The 19365-nt window shown below is 39.0% G+C and overlaps 1 protein-coding gene across 1 annotated transcript in view; it reads left to right on the forward strand.

The window, feature by feature from the left end:
- The first annotated feature begins 224 nt into the window (after nucleotides 1-224).
- LOC123515354 (endoplasmic reticulum lectin 1-like) overlaps nucleotides 225-19365 on the forward strand; it is a 29765-nt gene continuing 10624 nt past the window's right edge. Inside the window, 11 exon segments of the mRNA XM_045273855.1 lie at nucleotides 225-470; nucleotides 7039-7128; nucleotides 7587-7667; nucleotides 8020-8155; nucleotides 8799-9032; nucleotides 9035-9065; nucleotides 10605-10725; nucleotides 12209-12400; nucleotides 12897-13031; nucleotides 13202-13329; nucleotides 13508-13652. Of these exon segments, the coding sequence (XP_045129790.1) occupies nucleotides 291-470; nucleotides 7039-7128; nucleotides 7587-7667; nucleotides 8020-8155; nucleotides 8799-9032; nucleotides 9035-9065; nucleotides 10605-10725; nucleotides 12209-12400; nucleotides 12897-13031; nucleotides 13202-13329; nucleotides 13508-13652 (1473 nt within the window). The 5' untranslated portion in view covers nucleotides 225-290.

A 19365-nucleotide genomic window follows, 5' to 3' on the forward strand; every position in this document is an offset into this window, starting at 1 on the left:
CACTGTAAATAGCATTCAGAATTATTGATTTATTCTTTTATTCAATATCAGCTTGTTCTAATTGCATAATAAGAGTAACAGTAATTTTTGAGGGGATGCCATGCATTTCCCCAATAATCATCACACGGAGTGGCTAGGAGATTTACTTGAACTTGATTATACATTTCAAATATCATTAAACAATATTTTATGATTAAGTATAATCACTAACATTACGAAAAGGCAACGATAGTACAGTTTGGAAGTATAGACGGTCCTTGGATGGTGAGCGAGTGATGGCGAGGTAAACAATGGAGGGGCCCAAGGGAGGCTCCTGTCGTGCCTGGCTTGCCATGGCCCGTGGACCCTTCAGACTGCTGTTGTGTGTAGCTGCCCTTGCCCCGACAATCCTGGCCGCCAACCAGATCAAGGGCCTGGACGATGCCATCCTGTTTAGACTCAACTGGGGTGGCGGCGATGCGGGCCTGCTGGTGAGTAGGGGTGTGGTGAGGGGTGCAGTGGTGCTGGCTGCTGTGCAAGGAAATTAATACCAAAGCTTATTGATTAATTGCCACAAGACTCAAGGCTCATATACGTGCACCGCCTGCGTCTGTATTATGAACTTCACTGTCCCCTGATGTGACATGGTCCCCCAACAGATAGAACTCTTCATATTGCAGTGCCCACGCTTCCCTCCCCTATCGCGCTAACCCACACACTGAACTCCTTACTCAGGAAGTCACCACCTTCTAGTTGTCCACCCTGGTGTTGGCAGCTGGTGTTCACCCCACATGACAATCTGCTGTTATTTGCCACACTAGTGCCTTCCTCAAGAAGACAGGCTTAGCTGTGCGAGTAGTCACAGCAAATCGCGAGGGTGTGATCAGATGGAGCACAAAATACCACCGGGGCCAGGAACACAACACAAGCACTTGCTGATGCTTTACATTTATTTGTTTATCCCCTTGGATGATCTTACTAATAGCTAGAGATGTACCGATACCAAAATTTTGGCCGATACTGATACTGCTACTTATAGTGATTACTGCACTGGACACCAGGATAAGTTGGTGGACGGCAAGCGTTATCAGATGGGAGGCTGTAAGTCCTTCTGAGAACGTTTGTGAAATAGGAGCAATTCTAGAAGCTTTTTGAAGCCATTTGCAAAGGTAAATTACTCAGTATATAATTGGAATGAATATCTTCTCAGTCTTCTGATTTTTGTCAGTTATTTTAAATTCTTACTTCTTACTCCTTTAGCGACCATTTGGTCTTGTGCATTTTCATTATTAATTTTATTGACAATATTTTGGCAATCAAAAATATTTTCTAAATTATTAAAATTGTAAAACAGATACAAAATATTAGCAAAAGAAACTCATTTTGTTGTGTATGTTTCTCTTTAATTAACTCTGACATCCTTTGATATTAATTCATTAGACATTAGTAGACCAATTCAGAAAAATGAGCTTTCACCTAATCTTTTCAATTAAATAGAAAAAAGTTAGTTTATTCTAAATTTCTAGTGTATTGCTATGATCTTAAATAATTAATATGCAACAAATTATACACAATGCACATGATTACAAAACAGAATCGTTACTTTCTTAGTTATGGAATTTTTACATCCTTAGGTTAACACAAGTAACTCAAAAATTAAACTTGCATTAAAATTAATATACATATATAATTCGAGCTTCCACCTATTCCAGTATGATATCTTGGAAAAGGCTAGCACTAGCACTGTTAATTATAAATCAAATAAGAATATGCTGTTATTTACAATAATGCAAAATGCCTAACTATATATATATATATATATATATATATATATATATATATATATATATATATATATATATATATATATATATATATATACCAAATAATTTTGTTGGATTCTCAATATCTGAAGTTTGACATTCTTAGATTATAGTTAAAAAAAAACATAAGCTTTTCACCTGTGTGAACTTTGTGTGGGTGGAGGAGCAGCGTCTGACTGAGAGACAGTGAGAATGCGTGGTGACTCATGACCGACCGTGTGACAGGATGCCGGAGTTCAGCCTATACGCATTTCATACACGTCCAATTTAGAAGTTGTGGCTTATTACCACAGAAAACAGTATTCTATGACAGACGGTAATCACCACGGAAACTTAATACGCCATATTATATTAATTTGGTATCATCAATATCTTATATCGAATATATCACTAAGTAGTAAATTCCTTTTAGGTATCGGAAGTATCGGCATAAAATAATCCGATACCAATACCGATACCCAAAAAAATGGCCGATACCGATTCCGATACCGATACCGATGCATCGGTACATCTCTACTAATAGCACCTCCTAACAAAGCTGTAAAATACTGACATTTAGTGATGAAGTAGTTTATGCCCAACATGTTTGTTGTGGTTTTATTTGGCAGTTGACCTTAATGTGTCCTACACAGGCTCTCAAAGTTTGGTAAGTGCAGGTGTTCGGATGTTGGTGAGCATGCGGCCACTGTGACTTAGTACAACATGACGTCACACCTGCCAATCACAAGGCCAGTTAGAAGGCAAAACTTGTGGACCTGCGTACTCGCATCACCTGACACCTGCAAGGCTAACCAGCTTCATGATCACAATGGTTGATGTGATGGCAGCAAACAGGCGTGAGGATTGCAATATTGGACTAATTGACTTTTGCTTGCATTACTGTAGTAAAATGAAGGATCTCTTTAACTTCTGTGTCCGCCACAAGCTTATTTAGAAAGAAAAACAGTGTGAAGGGTGCGGAATGGTGGCTGTGCTGGACATTTAGGTTAGGTTAGGGTAGGGTAAAGATTCTAGGGGGTGTCTGGGGGGCACAGCCGCCTGTTAGTTTAGTCTAGGGGGCATTCTGGGGAGCATATAACCCCTCCCTCCTACTAGAAGACATTTAGGTTAGGTTTGGTTAAATTAGGGTAAAGATCCTAGGGAGGATCTGGGGGGTGCAGCACTCCTGCTAGTTTAGGCTGAGGGGGTTTGTAGACTTTTTTGGGTTGCAAATTTTGCAAAATTTGTCTCCCCCCCCAAAACCCCCAATTCCCCACATGCCTCCAAAGAGGGGTATTTAAAAATACTTGGTAAGATTTACCATCCCCTTTTTCACTTTACATTTTAACCGCCATAAGCCCATTCTGGAACTCCCTCTTAGCGCTATGATGTTTACCACGCAGTCACAGTCAGTGCTGTGGCAGCAGTGAAGTGATAAGGTGGGGATGCATTTGGGTCCTAATAGACTCTCTTGGACCTGTTAAAGTCATGTTACAAGGGTGGTACATATGGCAATACATTAGTCTGAGCACTTCATCAGCGTCACATGAGCCACTAGTGGTCATAAAATCCTACGGTGCACCCATGGCTCAAATGGCGATAAAAATATCATTCATGTTGAATAATTTAGCTATTAGGCTAAATGTGGTTCAGTGCCATAAATTTTAAGTTTTATGCTTCACAAAACAACCATTCAATGGAGGCTCATCAGTTTTATGGACATGACAAGATGTCATCATCTTCCGATGAGTGTGACGGGGGAAAAAGCTATGAACCATCACCACAGGAAATGCAATCAAGTGATGAATCTGATGCAAGCAGAATAAGTGACTCAGCAAGTGTTTCATCAAATGATGCAACCATGAATGAACAGCCTGCCACTTCTAATCACACTGCATGGCAAAACATCACTGCAGGCACACCAGAATTTGTATACTTAGAAAGCCAGCAGATACATTACAATTTATCATCATCATCTGTCAGAAATATTTAGCCCATTGATGTTTACAAGATTTATTTTACTGATGAGGTTGTTGATTTGATAGTTAAGGAAACTAATAGCACTTTTCTTTTACAAGGCAAACGATGATAGATTTTATTCGTTTTTGTACTTTGATTTTTGAACAATACTGTTTGATACTTTTTAATGTGCTATTTTTCTGTTACAGAATGTAAGGAAATGTATATGAAATTCAAAGAACATTGTGTTTATAAGGAAAAGTAGTTTTTTATTTTAAGGCAAAAAATGTCAGTTTTCCTATGCATGATATCTTTCAATGCTATAGTTGTGAAGAAATTAATAAATAAACCATCACTTGAAATGTTTGTATCTGCATTTTATCTATTATTTTGTTAGAAATATTGCTTAAAAAGGAAGAGGAAAAATCTCATTAATGTACCACTGGTGGTACACGTGGCAGTTATTGAAAATATGAAATCTACCATCGGTGGTACATATGGCAGTTAATGTGTTAAGAACACTGGGGCTGATACACCACGGCACCCCACAACTCACTCACACACCTCAATAACCACTAACTGGCCCTACCAGATGACATCCAACTTGGTGCACCTACTCTAACACAACCTGGGTTTACCCAAGGAGGGTCAAATTGACCTCAACAATGAGTGAAACCCCCTACCCTAACACCTAACTCGGACCATATGCTTGGCACTGTGAGTTTTCTCCCCACACTTCTTCCTCACTGGTGAAAACAAACCATGTGAGCCTATTTATGCCATTTCACCTGGGTTTTACAGTCACATTTTTTACATTAACACTTCTTCAAAATGCAAAAAAGCATGATACCTTGTGAGAGAGCAGATTCAGGTCTGGGTAGCTGACCAGAATGTAAATGTGGCTGGTATGGAAGGCAGCTGGGTAATGGCAGACTGGTATTCAGGCTCCTTCCATCTCGAGTAGAAACGAAGCAGACACGTAGCAGCGATACACTAAAGTCACCCGCTCGGGTAGATATCAAATCCAGGGTGATTCAGAACACTTCATGTAGCATTATCTACTGTGTGGATCGTTACATTCATAGCTGTAGTGAAATCATTGTGTATTTTCTCATTGCATTGATTGTTGTTGATGGGAAATTAAAAAGAATTTTAGATGTTTTTTATGGAACTTTCCATCACAGACGCATCAGATACAAGCACAAAACTCGTGTCATGTAGAAGGATCGATGACTTTGCCATAAACATAGAAAAATTGCAGGGCATACGTGCAGTATGACTAATAGCACTGGAGTGTGGCGAAATTTGAGATTTTCAAAGTCCAGCGAGCTGTGCACTAGTTGAAAGCAAACATTGTTTATAACAGATTTTTAAGTAATGGCATATGAGGATTTCATGGTACCTATCTATAGAGCTAATCCCTTAATTCACACACTGCCAATCGTGGGGCCACCAATGGTAGGTTCAGTTACACTTTTCATTTATTTTAGACAAGTCAGGCTTTCTGATAGAGGCTCACTGTCGTTCTTTAATATAGCTAGCTACCCAGTGGAGGAAAGTGTAGCAAACAGTACCAATGTTCAGAAGAAGAAAAAAGTCAATATGTAGGGTATTTAACAACTACAATATTTAAGGTGTGAAATACAGACATAAAGAAGAGATTCCACGGGTTTATTATTGAAGCTGCAAAACTGTTCACACCTCCATTACCCAGAGGAACTAGTTCCTTCACCTCACCAGTAAGGCACAATGACATATTTTTTTTTAGGTGTTTCATTAGGTTAAGTTTGGTTTACAGTGGAGGGGGAGATCTAGGGTGTCTGGACACCCAATCCTCCACAGCAGCTTCTTTTAGACTGATTGATTATTCTCAGTTACTGAGTATGATATTTGTAATACAATTTGAAAAAGGAAAGGAAAAGAACATAAATTCAGTTATATTTTTAGTCATTGTGTAAACAAGAGTCACCTCTGTAATGATTTTAGAGTAGATTTAACAGCTTTCTTTCATTGCCATCTGACAAAGGAAAACTGGATTCTTCATAACTTTGTGTACATTGAGTCTGTTTTTATTATGATATTTTTTTTTTTTTTTTCAGTATCAATTTAATCTAGAAAATTAGTTCATGGCCAGATTTATGAAATGTATTTACATATTGGGAATTTACTAAAAACAAGTTTTATGTACCCTAAGTATAAATTAGTTTAATCTGCCAGTACAGTACCAGTAGCAACTGATCATTTTCAAAGTGTAGAACATATCCTTGGCCCGACAAGTAAGTTAGTGCTACCCAATTATTTTGATCTCTGGTTTGGTGACAGGTACCTTATTCCATTTGGCAACATTCAGTTATTATTTGCTGAAAATTTCCGTGCAGTGTATGTTGTAGGCTATAATTGGGTAATATAGAAGAATACTGGTGTGACAGACCCTTATTAGCAATATTTTATTTGGGAAAATATATATATTCATTGTGTAGATCAAGCTACAATTGATTTTCACTGTTTTTATTGATGTTTATCGAGTTTTATTGTGGATTGTAATGTTTTATGTATGCTTGCTGTTGGAAATTCATATTTACCATCACATGCATTAGGCCTAGGCTAGACTGCCTCACTAGTGGGCAGGGCTATGAACTTAAGCTAAGGGAAATTATCATGTTAAAGTAATAAAATGTCAATAGTATGGCTTTAGAATAGTAAAAAATGTTAATTAGTTAGGCCATTGCTGTGGAAATTGATTTATCCAACCAAACCAACCTACCCTAACCTAGGTTAGACACCCCAACAAAAAATCCTGGAAGTGCCACTGGTTTAAGCAGGGCGGGTGGTCCAGTTAGGATAGGTTAAGTTAGAAAAATTAGCAATATTAGATAAAATTCCAGTAGACTATTCAGTATTCAACACCCATATTTCACAGAATTTTTGTCCACCACCTAACACCCTAAATTGCTCACACGCTGCAAAGCTTGGTTGGGTGGTGTGGGGTGGGTGGAGGAATATGGATCTAATATGAATAATTATTGTATTTTTTTATTCCAATATTTGTTCAGCATACATTGCAAGTCTTGAGATGGTTATGCCAAATAATATTTAAAAATTAATTTCCATTGTTACTCTTAATTTGCATCAGCTTGAGTTAAAGATTGAAATACTCCAGATGATCATATATAAAACTTAAGAATGGTAATTTCTGCATGTAATGGTTGAAACTGATAAAATTTTACTTAATTGTCACCGTAATGTCCTCAGAGAGTGTATATGTAACTCTTGTCATGGCTCACTTTTCTTCCCTCAGGATTCACCAGATTATGAGAAGCTGGTGATGACAAGCTCCATGAATGAGAGATATGAGTGTCTGGTGCCCATCAAGTATGGAGACAACAGTGTAAGTGTTCAGGACAAGTATGAGTATTTGATTGATATGAGAATTATGAATCTCCTTACCAGAAAAATACTGAACTCCCTTTACATTTTTATCTCTTTTTTTTTTATCAATCTATCAATCTGTGTATAGGCAAACACAGATTAGCATACTTTTATTTTTGTACCTGCTTTTCTGATCTTGCTATCTGCATGGCTTTGGATTTCTCTCCTATGGCTTGCAGTAGGGAAGTTTCAAGATACTCATCTTCCAACTTTGTATTGTCCTTTTGACATCTCTTTAGGAAGTGATATCTTAGTGGACCTTCTTTTCCATTTTTTTATTGTCTTAGGCAATGCTCCTCCTATAGTAAATAAAAATAATAATAATAATAAATAAATGATGAAAATATTGAAGGGAAATGCCCAGAATATAACCAGGTAGAACAATCATCTTCACAATAATTGTTTTATCTTTGACAGGACAAACAGAAAATCTACAAAGGTCCCAGCCCTATAGCACTACTGATGCCACTCTTCAAGAAACAATCCTGCAACTTGCGGGTGAGTCTCCTCCTCCACCACAGTCTTGGTAACAACAACATGACTCATCACGCCACTAGCACACTGAATTGTTATGCACTAAAGTCTCATGAAGTGTTTGAGCGTATCTCTGTATGTAAATCTAAACTGGACAACCTGATTAGTGGTAACTCTGAGAGGGAGAGTGGTTGCATATCATTATTAAGCAGCAGAAATACCAATTAGGTTCTAGATGGCCATTTGTAAGTTATTAATTTGTACAATGTTGTGGGTGTACTGCTCCCTCTGGAGTTTTCTGCTTACTCTCTTCTAAAACCATAGTCTGAAGCTTTAAATATTGGAAACTCTAAAGTCTTATTTTTTCTCTCTGTAGCTTGAGCCTTACTGGACCTATGAGTTGTGTCATGGCCGCCACATCAAGCAGTACCGGGAGGAGCGGGAAGGCAAGAACATACAGTTGCTGGAGTTCACTCTCGGAATCTTCACGGAGGAAAGTCTCGCTTCTCTCAGTAGGTAGTGTGTGGATTCCCTCCCCCTCCACTCCTCTCTCTCTCTCTCTCTCTCTCTCTCTCTCTCTCTCTCTCTCTCTCTCTCTCTCTCTCTCTCTCTCTCTCTCTCTCTCTCTCTCTCTTTTATTCTGGTTATGTAGTATTTTCATCTTATTTTTTAGTGTTTTTTGTATGTATTTCTTAGTTTTATTTAGTATCTTTATTTCAGTTTATTCCCATCTTCTGGTTTGATTGTTTTCTTTGCCTTTATTTTTTTACTTGTCACCATCCACAATATTCCCAGTATGCATATGAAGTCTTAAGAACTTGACCCATACCTCATTCAGATATAAGGCTCGGACACACACACTCTCTCTCTCTCTCTCTCTCTCTCTCTCTCTCTCTCTCTCTCTCTCTCTCTCTCTCTCTCTCTCTCTCTCTCTCTCTCTCTCTCTCCTTAAGATATCCTGAAATTAAGGTAGGATATTACTTGACCCATCATGCTTAACTGTTACACTATCATCTAGTCAGGTTCTCATGGCAGTCATTCAGCATTTGACAGTAAAGAATCCTTCCACTAGAACATATTAATTAAGAGTACTCAAGATGAAATGCCAAAGAAAAGTTTTAGAATACAAGCCTTAATCCTGCCATGCATCTTCAGGTGAGCAGGCAGAAACCATAACTCAAGAGATTCCTGTCAGTGCCAACATTCCTACCACCAAGATTGAGGGGGTGGACACTCCTTACTTTATGGTGAACTATACACACGGCTCCATCTGTGACGTGACTGGCCGGCCACGAACTAGTCATGTGCTCTTTGTGTGCTACGAGGAAGGCAGGCATGACATTTACAGCATCAAGGAGACATACAGTTGCGAGTATGAGATTGTCGTCCTTTCCCTAACCTCTGCCAGCATCCTCTGTACAGGTGTGTGTTTAGCAAGTTGGAATGGGCAAGGTTTTAATGTATGTACTTGTAACTTATGTTGTGTTGTCCTTTTGTCATCTCTCTAATAGGATTTTTCTGGTTTGGTAGGTTGTAATTCTTGGAGGAGAAAAATTATTATTTGCTGTTATTTTGTCATTACTGTATTGAATCTTAGAAGATTATGTTGATGAAAAATCAAGAAATGTGCTATATTTTTTTACTATTAGTGATCTTATGAAGAGCTTAAGATGAATTAATGTGAGCAAATTTTGGTAGATCTTTATCTTCACAAGTGTAGCATTCCAATTAAGCCATCAAAGGCCATGAAAGACAGATGGATACTTCTCAAGCCTATTGTTACTATCTTAAACTATCATAATATAAGCTGATGGTATCCTGATACATGCAATTATTACGTACTACTGTTGCCCCTTGAAATAGAGAGAGGTTAGGTAACAAAGCTCCTCGCAGACTTCAAATATCTGTGAATGTTTTGCTTCCCTCATCAAAAGCCCTTAAGACATCCTTATTTAACTAAGACTAAACAAAATGCAAATATATGTTACTTCTAGAAAGTTTATTGTTAAAAGAGTGATAAAAGTTGTGGGAGTTGTTATTCACTATCCTATGGAGGTGTGGTGTGTGCAGGTGATGCAGATGAATGCACGGAAAGGTGTAGTTATTTGACTTATCGACACTTGCAACATTACACACAAATAAAGCAAATTTCAAGCAATGACCATAGGTATTGTTCATAGAAAGACAAACTTGTACATTTAATAAGCACACAAGAAGCCATCAAACCTTCATGTGGCAGTCCCTGTATGAAACATGCTTACCTATTGCCACCTGTCATCCCCATCCATGTATCAGTCTAATCTTCTTACCTTACTCAGTACTAACAACTTGATTGCCAAATCCATTCCATTCATCCACCACTCTATTTGAAAACCAATTCCTTCCCATCTCAAACACCTTGATTATGTGGTAAATGCACTCTATCCCTGACATACAAGGTGAATGTCATAGAAGTGGTCCCATTTGTCATTATCCGTCTATTACTCTTACAATGATCCGCGATCCAGCGATTTACTATAATAGCTCTGGACAGCCACTCGGCACCAATTTCCTTACTTGGCCAGACACTACATACCACAGGAACCCGTCCCTTGTTCCTAATCATATCCAAAGCGTGTCTAAACTTATGGAACAGCTCCCTAGTCTTGACCTTGACCTCCTGCACTGAGAAAGACAATAGATTTGGTCACCATCCTCTCCCAAGCATATGTCTAGCCAATCTGCTACCTATCCTATGCCTGCACTCAGCAAACACACCCTCATCCTATGCTTCCCATCCCTGGCACAAAAAAGCACAAGCACTCTATCTTGGGGTCAGGGTAACTGTGCCTACCCCTACCTTCCTCTCCGTGTCTCCTTTTCTTTACATATCTTGGCTTTCCATGGACATAGTTTTATAATTACAACTAAATCCTTCATCCCTAGAAAGCAATTCAGTATAACACTGCCACTTGTCCCCAGGCCCCGGGAACTTCTCCTGACAAATCTGCACTGCATTCCCATGGAGGGCAGCCCAAAGAGACCACGCAACATGCTGCAAATTGAAGCCGAGAGTCTGAAGCTGCGGTCCAGTGACGCAATAGTGAGTGGGAATGTGCAGGGAAAAAATGGAAGGCAGCATAGGTACCAGTAACTACTGAGTGTTTATTGAGCATGTTACTGTTAAATACAGACACAGCTATGTCATACCAAAGCTGAGTTAAGGGGATCTTCTGCAACAATTGATTTATTTTATATATTATTTTTTTTATTTATTTTTTTTTTATCCAAATTATTCAATGAGCTCACTTTTGTTTTAAATGTGACAATTTCAAAGAAAAAATGTGATTGTGCTCAGTCTGTGATCAGTGAGGCAGAGCACAACTGGTCAGATTATTAGATGAAGGCCTAGGAAACCTTACCTTGGCTTAAACCTTTTGACATTTATTGATCTCTTGACTAGAGGATAAAAATAATTCTTGTGTATGGGATGTCAGTATATCACAGCAGTACTGAAGGAGGACAGTAATGAGTGCCCTGTGTCCACTGCCATTTGTGTACTTTCATAAAAATTGAAAATTTATTACAATATTGAAAATCAGTTTTCTCCCTGGTTTTAAGAGAAAATATATGGCTCAAATAACCTTAAATTTGATTACAATTATTATGATTAATGAATACTTATGTTAATGTAAAATCTTTTAACATGTTAATTATTAATGATTTCTGTGGATGATCCCCTTAAAATGCCCATGCACTATATATTTTCTAAAATCAGTGAAGTTATTAATTTTTTAAAGATTTATGTGGATGATCCTTTTAATAGAAGCATGATCACTTACTATGAGGTGTTTCCCTTTGCCCAGTACTCCTCTTACATACAAAAAAAAAAAAATGTATGCACTAAATAAGTTTTCTTGTGATCTGTACTATATATACACATATACATATTTTTACAAAGCAAACCTAGCAAGTAGGCTCAGTCCGTTGCACTTGCTTAGCTGGACACATCTCCAAATGAGTAACTATAAGAGGTCTTAGAATACTATTCATATTCATAATTACTTTATTAAATGATGGCAATCTCTCCTGTCAGATTCATCAGTTTTCAAGCTTACTAATCTGTTCAATTATATCATATACTGAAACTGTATTTGTACTTAGGCTGCATCATTGTGTGAACTTTTTCAGCTACTAATATTTCCATCATCAATCAGTCAAATTTTCACTTAGTCTTGGAGAATGGTGTGTGTGTGTGTGTGTGTAGGTGTAGGTGTAGGTGTGGGTTTAGGGTAGAACAAATGGTATAATAATTATGCAAGCTATGATTTTCAGGAAATTTGTAGAATATCTGCACCTCATTTTATCAGTTATTACTTTAAACTGGTGAATAGTTTTCTGGAGTTCCATGGGAATCTCAGACCCTGAAATTAGATGTAAATACTTTTGTTTACTGTACAATAAGTAGTTGTTTTAAAACTGTAGGAATGCTTGTTGGTGATGTTGTCAAGGTGTGTTGGCCCAAAAAATTCATGGCAACAGCTGTATTTGTAGTGAATACCAAACATTTCCCATGTTCCCCACAGCTGGCTGGTGACACTTCCAGTGGTTCTGTAAAGTTAAAGGTTCAGGACGAGGAGGAGGAAGATACCACTACTACTACCTTTTCCTCTTCGACTTCTGAACCACAGCCTCGAGTGCCCCTCTTTTCACCTCAGCCAGCTATTGATCAGAAGCTAGTAGAGGACTTCCTGAATGGAGATTATTGCCTTCATGGGGTGAGTGGAATGCATGATGACTCCCACAATCAGAATAATTGCTTTTACCTGTTGGTGTGCCTGCTGTCTGTAGGATGTGAGTATAGCTAGAATAGGTGAACAGATAGATAGAAGCAGTTGAAGAATAGTGCCAATGTATTCAGGAGTAAATTAAAGGATGGATGTGGTATCAAGTGTGCTGATAAGCTTTCAAGTATTTTCAAATTGAAGTGTAACTTATAGGATCACTGGAATCTGTCAGTCTTCATTTAGAATGAAAATCTCTCAAACATAAAAATGCCCAAGATCAAGAAAGAGCTCGATAGGATGAGATAATTTGATTACAATGAGAATCATTGCAACTATTGCAATTACAAGAACTAAAAAGCATTTTAAGAATATAAATGAACCTTCTCCATGAATAAATGCTAATCATTACAGTGAAATTGTTGATTTAAAAGGTCATGGTTCAAGGTCATGCTGGACAATGCTGATGTGGCATTGCATCCTGTTACAGGGTAGTGGGTGGTGGAAGTACGAGTACTGCCATGGACGCAAAGTGGAGCAGTACCATGAGGAACAGGACGGCACCAGGACTTCAATCCTCCTAGGTACCTTCAAAATGGAGGACCACAAGAAGTGGATTACACAGGTAAGGAGACTGGTTTGATTGACTGCTTTAATAGAAGCATGATCACTTACTATAAGGTGTTTCCCTTTGCCCAGTACTCCTCTTACATACAAAAAAAGAAAAAAAAATGATAATAATAATAATAATAAAATTTGAAGTAGATAAATAATTAATTTAGGAAAATGTTTCAGAATCCAGAGAAATCCTACAAGCCAAGTAAGAGGCATGTGTCCCACTTCTACTCAGGTGGCACAACTTGTGATGTCACCGGTGCACCAAGGCAGGTGGAGGTGAAGTTGAAGTGTAAGGAGTCCAACAGGTGAGTTTAATGCTGACTTTGTTTTGCTTATTTCCAGCAAATCAGATTGCAGCTCAAGGAATTAATTTAGCAGTTGAGCATATGGATGCCACTCTGATAAAATTAATGAGTTTCCTGGCAAACAAGGGTGTTCAATGTTGCAGTCATGCATACATAGTAATGAATCAATATGTTGCAGCCCAAGTTCCATGGCTGTTTACCTGCAGGAGCCCCGCACCTGTGAGTATGTGCTGGTTGTGGAGACATCCATTGTGTGTCCGTTGTTGCAGCATGCTGACCATCTGGGCTGGTTCAGTGCAGCACTCCCACCAGATGTTGCTCAGGTTCGTTAATAACACCTTACTCGTTACACAGTAAAAAATAATTCTCTTGCATATACGTCACCTAAGGCATTAGGGTCAATGTTTTGCAAGTATATATTTTTAGTTTCCAGGGCATGCTTGATTATTTTCTCCTACATCCCTCTTATTTATGTTTTATGAATACATTACCTCTCTCTCTCTCTCTCTCTCTCTCTCTCTCTCTCTCTCTCTCTCTCTCTCTCTCTCTCTCTCTCTCTCACACACACACACACACACACACACACACACACACACACACACACACACACACACACACACACCCGGTAGCTCAGTGGTTAGAGCGCTGGCTTCACAAGCCAGAGGACCGGGGTTTGATTCCCCGGCCGGGTGGAGATATTTGAGTGTGTCTCCTTTCACGTGTAGCCCCTGTTCACTTAGCTGTGAGTAGGTACAGGATGTAAATCGAGGAGTTGTGACCTTGTTGTCCCGGTGTGTGGTGTGTGCCTGGTCTCAGGCCTATCCGAAGATCGAAAATAATGAGCTCTGAGCTCGTTCCGTAGGCTAACGTCTGGCTGTCTCGTCAGAGACTGCAGCAGATCAAATAGTGAAACACACATATCAGAAAAGTAATGGGGCTAGATGGTGTATCAGGCTGGGTGCTAAAAGAATGGAAAGAGCAACTACTGGATCCAGTTTGGGAAATAAAGGCGTTTTCAGTAGCGTCACCGCAAGGCCAAACATGTTTGAGTTCACGCTGAAGAGGACAGTGCTGAGGACACCGTCGGTGGTGCCAGACGACCGTGTCACTGTGATCTCAATCCCTGGGAGAAGTTATTGTACACATCAGTTGCCTGAGCCAGCACTGTGGTCAAGACGTAAACACAGCAGCATAGTGGAAGAGTTTGGAGATTTATTCCTTGATGGGGAGTATTATAGGTCACCAGTGTTTCATCATTTGTATATGCCAAGGGCCAAGCAGCACAATACTCATCAAAAACAAGAGGTCTTCAGTCCTGGAAGTGGTTTGATCTACACGGGCTTGTTTTGAAGGTGTTCCATTGTAGATGTATGGCTGCGGTTTTCTGATGCCTATATAATTGAATTACGTCAATAATTAGCAGGTAATCTATTTTTACCATCATTCATTACTTTATGATATAAGGATTTGCAAAAATATTATCATTTTTTCACCTAATAATAGAAAAGTAACTCCATTATTGTATCGAAGTCACGACTAGAAGTATGGAATCGGACAACACCCACAACAAGGACGGATAGATGCGACAGGTCACCAGCTACCACCAGCTCCTTAATTTATTTCACGCCGTATTTTTTATATCGGTTCTCTCCAGTATGCCACACAATATGTAAGTGTAAATCTACATCTACAGTATCCACTTCTATGGCCTAAAATGCGTCGGAACTATTCAGTTTTATTCAAAATGTAACTCCTTCTTGATCTCATTCCATGAGGTTGATGGGGTTGCTCCATGCTGATTGACTAAAAAGTGTTTGCCAAATGAGAGCAAATGCTTTGGAAAGGCGTTTGTTCGCGTTTGCGAAAACTTGCCTCCGTTTGACTCCGTTTGCCCCAGCTGCGCCGCCACTGAAAACGCCTTAATTACAAGTTCACTAAATGAAGGAAAAGTTCCACTAGAATGGAAAAGAGCCAACGTAATATCAATATTTAAGGAAGGAAAGGCAACTGAGTCATTAAAATACAGACCGGTGTCACTTACAAGCGTTATGGGAAAGTTGTGTAAAATAATTACAAAAGAAAAATGGGTTAAACATCTGGAAGAAGAACAAGTCACATCAAAAGGACAATTCGGGTTCAGGACAGGATGGTCATGTGTCAAGAAGGACTGGAAAGTAGAGATGGATGGATTCAGTAAACCTGGACATAAAAAAGGCTTTTGATAAAGTCCCTCATGGACGACTACTTTGAAAACTAGGGAACATAGGAGGACTGCGAGGAACTTTGTTATAATGGACAATTGATTATTTAAAGGATAGGAACTGTGATCAGAGATACATACTTATCCTAGGGTAAAGTAACAAGCGGGTTGTCACAAGGGTCAGTGTTAGCCCCCACATTATGTGTCAGATTTATGTAAATGATATTCACAATGGGATAAACAATTACATTAATATATTTGCTGATGATGCAAAGCTGCTAAGAGTTATCAATACCCGGGAGGACTGTTTGCTCTTACAGGAAGATATAAAACAGGATATATGATTGGAGTAAGAAGTGAAAATTGGAGTTAAATGGCAAGAGATGTCACGTAATGGAACTAGGAAAGAGCAAAAGAAGACCAGTAGGAAACTCTCTGATGGGAGAGGAACAATTAATGAAGACTAAAGAGGAAAAAGATCTGGGTGTAATTATAAAGAAAAATCTGAACCACAAAAAACACGCTTAAGATATTTGGATTATCATACAAAATGAGTGGCATTTCAATTCATGGAAAAAAAATATGATGAAAAAAATCATTACAAGCATGATAATGTCCAAAGCTGGAATATGCAGCTGTGATGTGGTCTCTGAGCTCTAAAAAAAATATAAGAAGATTAGAATGGATACAGAAGATTGCTACAAAGATGGTGCCAGAACTAAAAGACTTAACATATGAAGAGTGGCTGAAGGAAATGGGACTACCAACCTTACAAGATAGAAAAGAACATGGAGACATAACAATAATGTACAAGATAGTCAATGGCATTGAAAAGACAGACAAGGAAGACCTGGTGCTGGTGACAGAAGAAGATAGAAGGACAAGAGGTCATGTAAATATCAGGATGAGGCAGTGTGTGAAGGATATTGGAAAAGACAGTTTTCCACATAGAACAGTGGAAAAGTGGAATGCATTGAGTGAAGTTATAGAACAGTGGAAAAGTGGAATGCATTGAGTGAAGTTGTTACAGCACATAATGTGCATAACTTTAAAGAAAAATTGGATAGATAGAGATATGGAGACAGGACATTATGAGCCCAATTTGCAAGGGTATTTAGTATACCAGCAGAAGCAAAAATCATAGAAGACAATCTTTTTTTCACTAATGATATGGCTGAACAATGAGAATTATGTGATATGACATCTTGGCAGCTATACAGACCATTCGACCCACAGCAGCCTCAGGGCCCGATGAGTTCCCGGCGATTCTCTTTAAGAAACTGTGCAAAAGAATTAATCAAGCCATTGCAAAAGCTGTTTGATAGATCAATTTAAACTGGAGTCATACCTGAACTTATGAAAACTGGCAGAATTACATCAATATACAAAAAAGGTTTACGTGCTGATCTCTCAAACTATAGACTGGTTACACTTACATCCCACTTAATGGAATGGAAATGGAAAAAAATTATCAAGAAAATTCATTCATACCTAGAAACCAACAACTTAATAAATGCAGGACAACATGGCTTTCGCGCAAGACATTCATGTCTCTCACAACTCATTGAACATCATGAAAATATAATGGAATCATTGGAAAGGGGATGTAATGTAGATGTAGTCTACCTAGATTTTAAAAAAGCCTTCAGTAAAGTAGATCATGGTGTTCTGATGCATAAATTATGAGCACTCGGGATCACAGGCATTCTTAGAAGATGGATACATTCGTTGCTAACGAACTTAGTGGACTCAGTTTGTGGCCATCAAAGGAGCTACTTCTCAGGCAGTGGAAGTGGTGAGTGGGGTACCTCAAGGCTCAGTCTTGGAACCACTCTTTGTTTTTTATGCATATTGCAGACATCAATAATGCAGTTGTACACTCAACAATAAGATAATTCGCAGACAATACAAGAGTAATGTGTGACATAACAGATGTTAACAGTGCAGTGAATATACACAATGATCTTGAAGTCATTTATGCATGGGGAGAGGAAAATAATATGAAATTCAATGACAATAAGTTTGAACTACTACAATATGGAAAACATGAGGAAATCGAGAGCCGAACATCATATAAGACACCCAATGGGGCAGATATTGAAGAGAAGAATATGGTAAAGGATCTCAGGATTATCATGACTAGTGATGCTGTGTTTGGGAATCACATTGGACAAGTGGTAAGAAGGTGCAGAATACAGATGGGATGGATCTTGTGTTTTTTTTTTTTTTTTTACATTACAAGGGCACTGGCCAAGGGCAAACAAAGTGTTGGAAAAAAAAAATCCCGCTGGTTGCCAGGCCCTGTTAAGAGGAAGTAGAAAGAGAAAAAACAAAAAAATCTAAAAGGAGGGTCCAGTTAACGTAAGAGGTGTCTTGACACTCCTCTTTTGAAAGAGTTTAAGTCATAGGCAGGTGGAAATACAGACACAGGTAGAGAGTTCCAGAGTTTACCAGTGTAGGGAATGAAGGAGTGAAGATACTGGTTAACTCTTGCATTAGGAAGATGGACAGAATAGGGATGAGAAGAAGTAGAGAGTCTTGTGCAGCGAGGCCGCAGGAGGGGAAGGCATGCAGTTAGCAAGTTCAGAAGAGCAGACAGCATGAAAACAGCGGTAGAAGACAGATAAAGATGCAACATTGCGGCGGTGACTTAAAGAATCAAGACAGTCAGTTAGAGGAGAAGAGTTGATAAGACGAAAAGCTTTAGATTCCACCTTGTTTAGTAAAGCTGTGTGTGGATCCCCCAGACATGAGAGCCATACTCCATACACGGGCGGATAAGGCCCTTGTACAGAGCAAGCAGCTGGGAGGGAGAGAAAAATGGACGAAGACGCCATAGGACACCTAACTTCTTGGAAGCTGATTTAGCAAGAGTAGAGATGTGAAATTTCCAGTTTAGATTTTTAGTGAAGGATAGACCGAGTGTGTTTAATGTAGAGGAGAGGGGAAGTTGAGTGTTATTGAAGAAGAGAGGATAGTTGTCTGGAAGGTTATGTCGAGTAGATAGTTGTAGAAATTGAGTTTTTGAGGCATTGAACAAAACCAGGTTTTCTCTGCCCCAATCAGAAACAAGTGAAAGATCAGAAGTTAGGCGTCCTATAGCATCTCGCCTTGAGACGAATTAACAATGCTAACCCTTTATTGGGTTCCTTTGCTTGAATATTCCTGTCAACTGTGGCACCCATGGAAACTGGGTGAATCAAAAGCATTAGAAGGTATATAAAGTGGGGGGCCGCCGTGGACAGTGGAACCATGTGTGCTTTGGGGTCCGAGGGGTCTCCAAGTGCACGGTTTCGAATCCTGTCCACGGTCCGAGTGTAGGTTGGGCTTCCTCACTCGGGACAACGGTTTAAGGTTTAAGGTAGCCCATAAATTCCCGTGAAAAGCCCACATGGTATTAGAAACAAAAAAAAATTTACAAGCAAAGTATCGTCCATCAGAAATTGCAACTACTGGGAAAGATTAAAGAAGTTGCAACTGTATTATTCACTAGAGAAAAGACGCAAAAGGTATATAATAATGTACACCTGAAAAATTATAAACGGGCATGTACCAAATGTGAGTCCTGTTGGGATCACTATCAGAATACATCCACGTTTGGACACTACGTGTGTGGCACCAAAAGTGAATATCCATAGTGGCAGACTGACAACTATAAGGTACCATAGTTTGTCGGTAGTGGGCCCAAAGCTGTATAACTCCCTACCCAGATACCTACGTAATTCAACAAATGTCTCTGCTGAAACCTTTAAAAACCGCCTGGATAAGTTCTTGAAATTTATTCTGGATGAACCAAGCCTGGACCACTCACTACCAAACAGCCGCTGACACCAACT

Source organism: Portunus trituberculatus, chromosome 39, assembly GCF_017591435.1.
Source record: "Portunus trituberculatus isolate SZX2019 chromosome 39, ASM1759143v1, whole genome shotgun sequence".
NCBI classification, from domain to species: domain Eukaryota; kingdom Metazoa; phylum Arthropoda; class Malacostraca; order Decapoda; family Portunidae; genus Portunus; species Portunus trituberculatus.